This window comes from Alnus glutinosa, chromosome 7 (assembly GCF_958979055.1).
Source record: "Alnus glutinosa chromosome 7, dhAlnGlut1.1, whole genome shotgun sequence".
Classification (NCBI taxonomy): Eukaryota; Viridiplantae; Streptophyta; class Magnoliopsida; order Fagales; family Betulaceae; genus Alnus; species Alnus glutinosa.
The window spans coordinates 25,149,422-25,160,331 of NC_084892.1; the positions used below are offsets into that span (position 1 = coordinate 25,149,422).

A 10,910-nucleotide genomic window follows, 5' to 3' on the forward strand; every position below is an offset into this window, starting at 1 on the left:
TTAAAAAAATATAAAATATTATATCATCAACTCCAATTATATATATATCTCTCCTCTTTTGATCTAGGGAAGGGTTATCTCTTATTTTATACATGAGTTCAGCTCAATCACGAGATAAAAATAGGGCTAAATAGTACTCCATGATAAATGATAGATAGGGGACATTTGACCGTCCTGTCCAGCTTTTAATATTAAAAAAATATTTTTAAAAAGAAAAAAATGAAAAAAATCATTAAGGACAAATAAAAAAAATGCATAATATATTTTTTTAATATTAAAAGCTAGACGCTGTCCCCTGTCTATCATTTCTCGTACTCCGTATCGTAAGTTGTATCTTCCTGGTATTACAAATATGCCTTAGAGTTTATTACAGTAAATTTAGAATTGTCTTATACATTATATATACATGTGAGGATGCTCAAATTAATAAGTAAATTAATGTGATGTCTTTAAAAATATAATTAAATTTTTACAATCGCATAAATCTCAACACAGTTATATACACATGAATGAAATTTACCTGAAATTAATGCTGAAATGGATAACGGAAATAAATTGTTAAGAGATTTATTGCATTATAAACCAAGGTTCTCTAAAGTCCGGCCAGCCACACTACTTGCGCCACCACCTAGGCCCCCAACACCCAATAGCCACCCATCCTCGCAAAGCCACCAACACCGGCCACTGTAAATAAAAATTTTACGAAATAGATCGATGCTTCACTATTATTTCCCTTCTTAACAACCCAAGCACATCTAACAACCCCAAGCACATCTCTTGGGCAGAAAGGATAATTATAGGGTTAAGAAAAGAAAAGCTGAAAGATGAAAAAGAAGAGAGAAGTAGGAGGAGTCAAGTCGTCTATGAGTTGTTAATTAGACTAATTATGAGGTATATATGTGAATCACGAATGTGATGTGTTTTCAAACCACGTACGTGACGTATTGAATAGAAAGAAAGGGAGCGAGGTGAAAGAACGGGGTAACATGCACATTCGTCAATCCTTTCAAATGGACTCCCCGAGAGACTTCACAGTCACAGACACCTTCTATTCTGAGCTATGCCCTGGGCCTGGCCACCTACAATTCCTTCTACATATGCATACACATACCAAGGCTGGTTCATAGGTTAAGCAAATTAGCTAGGCAAGGCTTCCAATTAAATAAGGTCTCAAATAGTGATAGTATAATGGAAAAAATACAATTTAACCTCCTAAACATTCATTTGTTTTTCGGATGGCCTCCCAAACTACTAAGGCTAGCATTCTGGCACCCCAAACTACTAAAACCTTTGAAAAAGACTTATTTTGGCAAAATATCTCCATAATACCCATGCCATGTGTCATTTTTCAATTAAAAAAAAATAAAAAAGTTCAAAAACAATCAAAATAAATAACAAATAAATAACAAATAAACTAAAAAAAATTAAAAACTAAAAAAAACCTCGATCGGTTTCTGACGGAAAAATCAACGGCCGTAAGCTTGTTCGTTGATGTTCATATCCACTTTCCTCTCTGTGATTTTTTAGCATTCAAAACATTGGCCAATAGCTACCTGTAGCTCTAGGATCACAAGCTTTTCTCTCAGGTTGAGGATATTTTTCAGAGCGGGACAAACTTCAGCTCGGCCGAGATCAGCAAGCTGATGATTGCAAATCAGAACTCGCATAGCCGAGCTATAAAATCGGCCATCACGGCGTTGCAAATGAACGATGACCGGAGGAGTTTCAGGAAAATCGAATCACGGTTGAGAAATAACTTTTTTTGATAAGTAAATCACGGTTGAGAAATAACGCCACCCCAAACACCCATATTTTTTTAAAAAAATAAGAAATAAGAAATAAAATTTTAGTTTATTTATTTTTTTGAACTTTTTTATTATTTATTATTTTTTTAATTGAAAAATGACACGTGACAAGGGTATTATGGGGATATTTCGCCAAAAAAAATGCATTTTTCAAATGTTTTAGTAGTTTGAGGAGCCAGAGTGCAAGCCTTGGTAGTTTAGGGGATCATCCGGAGAAATTGTGATAATTTTAGGGGCTAAATTGTATTTTTGCCTAGTATAATTAAATTTCCTTTCATAAAAAAATTAAAACCCCAATTATAGTAAAAAATAATATTATGACAAAAAAGTTAGTTAGTACTCTTTAATTGAAGTGTTAATTACTGTAAAAAATAAATACAAAGAATTGAATTCCAAGATATTAAGGAGGAAAAGAAAGAAAAATGAAATGTTACATTAATTGTACCCCTAAAACAGTTACTAAACTCATAATTTTACATGAACTTAAAACTAAGATTAAATTGTCCATTAAAATAATTTTTAGAATTCTACATAAAAATAATTATACGTAGTTCAACACAAAATATGACATCTACTGAAATTAAATATCTCCTAACAAAGATGAATTTTGCAAGTCGTTTTGAAAAAATTAAATATTTAAATATATAAAAGGTTCCACCTAAAAACATTTCGTCTTATGCCTCAAAATCTATTGAGTCGGCCTGCTACATACTACTCCTTTATACTATTCGTTTTGTTGTTGGGTTTTGGTTCCCGAAGCTATTGCGGGTTCAGGTCATAGCTTGGGTTCAACGTCCTCCACCAGTATTTACTACTCTTTTCTACTATAGCCGCTCACTTTCTTTGGTGGAAACGACACCTATCTCCTCACCCCTTTGGGACAGTACAACCCTTTTAAGCTCGTCCCCGAGTTCTTTGTTCTTTTTTATTTTTTGGGGAATTTTTAGTGGGTTTTTGAAGATTTGGAGAACCAGGTTCTGACAAAGAACTTCCAAACTGCGGCAAACTCTCACACGTAGGTTGGTGTGTCTCAGTCCTTTGCTCCTTCTGTTAAGAAAGTGGGGACGGAAGAGGAGATGATATATTAGAATAATTCAAAATAGGCCCAATGTTAAAAGTGAGGGAAACTACGGAGAATAATTTAAAAAAAAGACATGCGAAGGCTACGTGATGGGTTGATCGTTGATTTAACGAGATTGACCGACAGAATGAGAGTTTTGGTAAGTAAATGGTAGTTCGATGCAGTTGGGTGGTAAGAGTGTCAGTTCATTGGGGTATATTGACGGAGGCCGGTAATTGATGGGAGAAAAATATAATTACTGAAAAATAAAAAATAAGAGAGAAATAAGAAGAAAATTCGTATTCATGTATTACTAGACAAATATCAAAAGACTTTTTTTTTTTTTTTTTTTTATCGAAATAGAGTTAATTACACTAGTTCTCAGAGGATATTTTCCCCTGGCCTTCAATATATTCTCAAATGCCTGGAAGAGAACTAAAATTGGTACAGACAGCTCCCATTATCACTCCTAGTTGTTGGATCAAAGATTGCTGCAGATGGATCGGTGCAGCCTTCGGGAACAGGAAGATTAACCCGTTGGGACTCTTTCCCTGCATCCAAACAATTATTAACAGCTTAAATAATCTCTTGTCAAATCTATATAATCCCAAAGCCAGTCGATGGAAACTCCCATCAAGACCTTTAGGATCAAGAATCTAATTAACCATAGAAATTTCCAGTTTTAATGGCGTCTTCATTTGCATCTCCAAGAGCTGCCTCACTCAAGTACTTATCAGCCAATTGGACTCTCTTCACATTCTCCTGCTCTTGGACAAGCATGGTTCCATACCCAAGCAGCTGCTCGAGAGTCATTTCTGGTTCCTCAAAGATTGGAGGTCCCTCCTTTGAGTTCACAAGCCTTTTCCCAACATTTTCTACCCCGACACTCGATATCCATCTCCTCACTTCATCGTCATAGACTCTTGCCCTCAGGGCACCAAAGAAGTCTGCACACAAACACAATGAGATCACTAATCACTTCACCTACTTCAAAAATGTTATACAATTGAGATGATGCGACAGTGAAATAGTCTACTAAATAACATTAGTCAAATAGATTTGAAAGTTCTTTTTTTTCTTTTTTCTTTTTCTTTTTTTAAGTATTTAAACAACACTTCTAACCGGTCCTTAAATCCTTTTCGATACCGACTATATTGCAGGGTTCAAAACCAAAAAATTAAATTTAATAAGTTGTTGCTTGCTCAATATTATGTCACCCTTTTCATTAAAACCTTCACCTAAAAGTATTTTAACAATGCATATGTTCCTTTTCTACCCATGTCAGCATTTCACATGATGAAGGCTATTATGTCTTGTCTTTAGTCATCCATGATAAACTAGTTGTTGCCCCCATGGTTTTATATATAATCATACATACATATATATATATATATATATATATTTACCAATGGACTGTCCAGGAAAGGCGTCGACAAGCTTCACTACGTCCTTCTTGGGTATACCGTCTGTCCTGAAGATACCCGAGCAGACACCAATGCAGTCTTCCCGAGAAGGTGCCCAATAAAACTTTTCCATACGACCATCACGGATGAGAGGGGCATACAATGTAGAGAAGTCATTGCCGGTGACTATGACGGGAACCCGGGGATTCTCCTCCTTATTGTACATGCCGGGAAGCTGGACACTGGTTGGGTTATCAGCAATGTTCATGAGGGTGGCATTCACCATTTGATTGTTCACCGTGTACTGGGTAGTTCCGCCGAGCCTACCGGCTCCGGCATCCAGGTCATTAATGAATAGGCAGCACATTTTTCCCTTCCTGATGATGTCGGCTGCTTCACGATACCTTTGCCTAATCAGCTTTGCAGGCTCTCCGGCATTCCCACTTTCTAATTCTCCGGCACTCATCATGATGGGGCTGAAAATTCCCAAGAAATTCCATAACATTTTCACAATTCCTATGTGGAAGACTTGCATATATAATTACAACAAAAGAATAAGCGGCTTAAAAAGAAATTGACTCACTTGATTCCCATTTTTGCAAAGACAAGCTCACATTGGAATGATTTTCCTTGACCTTTGCCTCCCCAGATGCCCAAGATGAGAGGAACCTGTCACAATTTATTCACCAATCATCCTAATCTCTGAAAAACTATCATAAATCTAGCAACAACTACAACTTGTAAACTTCAGAATATATAGTCCACTACGAACCTTAATGTTTGGCAAGCTCAAGAAGTTCTTGGTGATGTGAACAACAACCTTGTCCATGAACGCGGGAGCAATGTAAAATCCATCCATGTTGTTATCAACGTTGAATCTGGAGAAGAATTCAATGCGATCTTATGATCAAAATCTAAGTCCAGCCAAATCAGAGAATCAAAAGACAGAGACCCATCTGATTTGTCCTCAAGAAAAAAAAAACTCAGATTCTGGCAATAACCGAAATCAATCTCCAACATGTATGGTATTCAAGGTTTTAGTTACTAAGGTTAAAACCGAAGCCCCAATCCAAAGGTGTGGCTCGAGTGGTAAGTCACCTAATTTTGCCTCGTGAAGCATTAGATATAAATTTCGATTTCTTTTAGTGCAAGCAATTTTTTAGAACCACGCTAGTAGGCAAAAGCCAGAACTGTATCTGACTTGTATGGAGGAGGCTCTTTGTATAGTGTCTCGGGATCTAGTCGGGGCAAAGCCAGGATACTCCGGTTATTAAAAAAAAAAACCGAAGACCCATATGATCAATGGCAAAAAAAAACTGATTCTGAATTACAGAAATCAAAACACGAATTACTTACTGTCGAAGGCCAGCACTGGAGTAATCGTAGGAGCTCATGACAGCATAGTGAGTCCCGGAACCCATAGGAGCTTGGAAGAGAGTGTCCACCATTCCCTTTCCTCTTGTAATGTCCTGCTGATCGTCGGAAATGTCGAAGGCTAGTCCTCCCCATCTGTCCTTGGAGCTCTGCTTCTCCTCATCGAACTCCGCAACAGGCTTGAAATTCCCAGAGGATATACTCCTCTGGTGGGTGATCTTGGAAATGGAGCTCACCCTCTTCAAGCTGTTGCCCAAAAATGCCGAGCTTGGAAGCAAATCTCTGGCCCCAGAACCATTCAATTTCAACTGCAAAAAACATGCTCCTTTCTTTACACCCAATAAAGCACAAGTTTCAATTGAAATCACTGATTCCATTAACTAATTTTGACAAACCCAGGTGCAAAATCACCTATAGGCTATAAAGGACCAAAATTAAATCTTTTTAAATGAGAATGAATTGAGAACAGAGGTAAAAACTCAAAAATCTAAAGCAACATGCAGAAATGCATACGAAACTGGCTGAATTCTTCGATGAAAACAATGGAAGAGAGCAAATTCAAGAATGTATGCGATGAAAACAAAGTGAAAAGGAAATCGAGTAGTATGGGTATAAAAAGGGCGGGAAAAACATAGTACCGATGCTCTGTTAACAGGCCCTACAGTTGGAACAGAGGCAGCCATTGATTGCAGAAGGCCCCAACGGACAACGGTTGTGATCAAGTGGGACTCTTAAGAGGTAGAAGACGAAGTACGTGGGACTGAAACTGTTTTGCAGTGTTGTCTTCGAGGGGAAGAGAGAGAGGAGGAGGGTGAGCTTTTTTGAAGTGTGGAGAAACTGAAAATGAAATAGAAATCCTGTGGATTGGCTTACGAATTTCCTAACGGCCAAACAAATGGTATTGGCTGTATTGCGTGGCTCTTGGGTGAGTTGGACGTTGGTTTTCTGGTGTGGGCTTGACTTTGTAGTTTGGTTACAAACATAATGGAGCTTCTCCGGATTGGAATTGGGATTGGGGCAATTCTTTGGATAGGTGGTCAGACACGTTTAATTTTTAATTTTTAATTTTTTTATTTTATTTTTATCTCTTAAGCTTTATTTGGTTTGCGGAATGATTTTTCTATTGAGAGATAAAATAGTACTATTATTAGGAGTAAAAAAGAGTAGAATGGAATGGTTATTCATATAATTTAATTGGAATCTAATCAAAATTATTAAAAAAAAAAACCCACATTATTATTATTTTTTTTTTTAAAAAGGGTTAAAAAAAACTCAAATTATAAATTATAAATAAATAAAAATTGAAAACTAGGGCCACCCGCAACTAGGGCTGATCAAATACCCGGGGACCTGCCCCAGCTCGCATGCCCCGCCCCTAAAATCCCGGGTTTTAGTTATTTGTTTTGCTAGTACGGGTCCAAAAATGATATACCCATGCGGAGCGAGGAGGGTTGAGGTTTTTAAAAACCCCGGGGACCCGCCTCGCCCCACACCGCACAATTATGAAGAAAAAAAAAATACAAAAAACCCTAGTAGACTAGCAGTGTCGTGCTGCACCCCTTCGCATCTTCTTCTTTTTCTTCAAGATCTCCTGCCGAATCCTGCGTGTTGCGTCTGCTCCAGGCCACGCCCACGCCCATGTGAAAGGTACGTTCTCTCGGTCTCTTCTTTTCTTCTTCTCTGCTTTTAATCCACTTATTTTTTTTCTTATTTTTATTCGTACTTATTTATTGTTTGGTTCCTGGGAAAATTTGTGAAAAAGAAAAAAAAAGAAAAAAAAAAAAAAAAGAAAAAAAAAAGAAAAAAAAAAGAAAAAAAAAGTGGAAAAAGATTTGAAGCTTTAGAGGCCTATGAGTTAATGGCTTTGGTCGTGTGAAATTGCAGAAAAGTTGTGAGGCTGGGAATAGAGTAGGTTTTGACGGTGATATCACAGAAATAGAAAGAGGCGCTTAGGGAAGTCTACAAGAAGAAGTACCTGCCTCTCGATCTTCATCCCAAGAAAACCCTGTTGTCTTTAGTATACGATGGTGGTAGATTAAAGTTTGTTGGATCAGATTTCACATTTAATGGTTTTGCATCATTTAAACTTTAAAGCATTTGTATGTACAGGGGAAAGAAGCGTGAAATCAGGGGAAGAAATAGTTGATGGCTTGTCTCTCTTTTGTACTTGTCTTCTTCCTCTTATTAGAAATCAGGGGAAGAAATACCCGCGGGATTTTTGGCCCCGCACCCTCCCCACCCCCAACCGCCACGCACGGTTGCAGGGCGTTTTTGGGGTTGGGGGGTGCGGGGCCAAAAAAAGGCCATCCCCACCCCCCCCCCCCCCCTCCCCCGCCCCCGCCCCATGCTCAGCATTACCCGCAACCACCCCCCAATTACTCATCGGGGGTGGCATGTGCCACCATGAGGCGTTTCGGGGGTGGTCGCACCACCCCCGGCTCTATATGTGGCTAGTTGATCATCCTAATGAGTGATTGGCCAACCACTATAAATGGGGATTTTGGTTTTTTCTTTAATTCTTTTTTTTTTAAAAAAAAAAATGAGAGAAAATAGAAAATAATGAATGGTCTTTTCTAGAAAATGTAGTCCATTACTTTAAGAATAGTTATTTCTCTCATTTTTTAGAGAAATAGGTATTCATATTCGTAATGTAATAGTTTATAATTCCAATGGAAATAACTATTTCAAAAAATAGACCAAAACAAAGTAATGACTATTTCTATGGAATAATCATTCTATTCCAAGGGTTTATTTCGCGATTCAAACAAGGTCTTACAATTATTAGAGATCCCAATTCAGCTTCCCGAAACTCGGTTGGTTTGAGGTTGGGGTTTAAGCTTCTCTCTCCTCCACCCAAAATTAGGTACCGAATTGAGGGAAAAATTGACTCATATATTAATCAAGCTTTCTTTTAATGTAAGCTTGGATTTCTTATTACTAATCAAATGAAGAGTATGGAACTTATTGAGTAATACCCTAAACTGGAGCATTTATTTTGAAGTAGGTCTATTTCTTTATATCTTCAATTTATTTAATAAAGGGAAAAAAAATATCCCTAAATTAAACTATACTCCAATTGTCAAGCGTGGGTTTGCTTTTTAGTAAGCAATCAGGCATGGCTTTTTTCTCGTTCTAGTTGAAACAACACATCATTTGAACTATTTTGCATATAATTTACGGGTTTCTTCTATCTGCATGCGGTTTAGGCGGAGTGAAACGGCCCATAAAAGCACGCGTGTTCTTCGAACCTATGAACATGATCAAGTAACATGCTTGTTCTTTGTCCCATTTGGGAGGAGAGCACGTGTCAGAAGCCCAAGACATGTCATATTCATGAATCACGGTCCTTCTATTTTGTGTTTGATTGTAGAGCATGTAGTGGAGTGGGCAATGACTGAGCAGATTTGGCGATTTTCTATCTTTGGGCACTCTGTTCCACGCGGTTCTTCTTGTCGGGGCACCAATTCAATTTGGTCGTACACGTTACCAAGGCCCCACCCGCCCACCAAAGCAAAACTCTTGGGGCCCATCCTTCAGTTGTCCAATAGGCCCATGAGGAGAAAACATTCCTTAAGGACTATCATTAGGAAATAGGAAATAGGAAATAGGAACCACAACCTTAAACTGTCTATTCTTACCTAAAACTAAATTGTCTGATGTTAATTTTGTCCAAGTCCTACCAATTGATAAAGTGGGTGGTCTTGCTTTTGCTTGAAGTAATTGTATCAATCTTGATGTTACGTACCTTTACTAATGACAATATTATAAATGCTTTTGTTTTCATACCCAAATAGTCAAGGATAAAATACAAAAATAGTTTATGTTGTTACATCAATTTACAATAAGCTCCTTCAAGTTTGAAAAATAACTTAGAACTCCCTATAATAATCATAAGTAGCAAATTACTCTCCATTCCAAACTTCCTTTCGTAATTTTAACAGAAATCGTCAATGTGCATGTTACATCAACACCAATAAAAATAAGGCATGTGTTCCATTTGAAAAATATATGAAAATTTCTCAAAAAGTCTTGTGCAGTAGATTCCATTGATTTTCCTTGAATAAGGGTAATCCAAGAGAACAAAAAAGGTGATACCCTATATATATCTAAGTTACATTATTGCTTCAATTACTATTATTATATTTAAAAAAAAAAAAAAAAAAAAAAAAAAAAAAAAGAAGCTTTATGTTTCGTTTCTTTCATTTCTCTTTTTCCTATCATTTTCTTTGAAAGAATATTTAAATGAATTTTCCTTTAGAATCGGATCCTCTTTATTTTAAATAAAATGGATACGAGCCGATTCATAGCTAGAATTTCTTTAAAAGGTTTTAGGGTCAAAGAATTAAAAGGAAAACAAGTTGGCCTTTAACATATAGTATCTAAAAGAAAATGTTGAACCCCCTCTTCCATCCAAACCCAAATCCCCATCTTCCATCTCCAGTACTTCTGTTATTCTACCCTAATTTTCCCCCTTCCTCACAATGCCTCCTCCACCACAACCACCATTCTTAGGCGACTTGTTACATTGAAGAGGTCGAAAAGCTAATGTGATACACCATCGCTCGTTCCGCCCAAATTACTCATAAATAATTACTCGTCATTCACTCATTACTCATAAATAATCTTACTATATCAGTTATTATTGTATTTTGTGTTCTTCATTCAATTTCATAGTTCTATTGCGAGGTCTCAAACATCATAAAACACAATGCATGCTTGCAAAATCACCAACCCAAATGCAAACCCATGACTCAGATTGCACGAAAGCAAACAATTTAGCACACGAGCTTCACATCCCTAACTAAAACAATGAATTCCAAACCAGAGGTAACATCTGAAGTAGTGAGAAAATTGAAAAAGTGGATTAATCTTTGTTCAACCGATTAATGGGATGCTCTTTTATGGGTAGTATCAAACGATTCGAAAGAGCTGGTGGTGTCCTCTTCGGCAGTGTACGGTGGTTGGAGGTACTTGGTGGTGTGTGTTGATTGTGCATGGCTCCAGAGTGAGAGAGTTGGGACTTGAAATTTGGGTGGAGCGATCGAGCCACGTCGCACACATAGCTTTCCAACCTCTCGATCGGGTGTGATGAGTTTCCCAATAATTAATGGTGGTTATGGTGGAGAAGGCGTCACCGGGAGGTGGGGAAATTAGGGCGGAATCGCAGACGTGAGATGAAAGAGGGGGTTCAACATATTCTTTTAAATGCAAACATTAAAGTCTAGCTTATTTTCCTAAAAAGAGGTGGCAAGTTTTTAACCTCGGATC

At 37.4% G+C, this 10,910-nt stretch overlaps 1 protein-coding gene across 2 annotated transcripts; it reads right to left on the reverse strand.

Moving 5' to 3' along the window:
* Window positions 1–3,150: 3,150 nt before the first annotated feature.
* LOC133873036 (ribulose bisphosphate carboxylase/oxygenase activase 2, chloroplastic-like) lies at window positions 3,151–6,478 on the reverse strand. 2 transcript variants are annotated; one of them, XM_062310748.1, is made up of 6 exons: window positions 6,281–6,478; window positions 5,625–5,950; window positions 5,041–5,146; window positions 4,852–4,937; window positions 4,272–4,744; window positions 3,151–3,812 (listed from the first exon to the last, which is right to left on the reverse strand). In XM_062310748.1, exons 1-6 carry the CDS (start codon window positions 6,323–6,325, stop codon window positions 3,526–3,528), a joined length of 1,323 nt encoding a protein of 440 aa, XP_062166732.1. In that variant the 5' UTR covers window positions 6,326–6,478; the 3' UTR covers window positions 3,151–3,525. The 2 variants fall into 2 exon arrangements, with proteins under 2 accessions (XP_062166732.1, XP_062166731.1); XM_062310747.1 differs by lacking the exon at window positions 6,281–6,478 and having other exon boundaries at window positions 5,625–6,019.
* Between the last annotated feature and the right edge of the window lie 4,432 nt (window positions 6,479–10,910).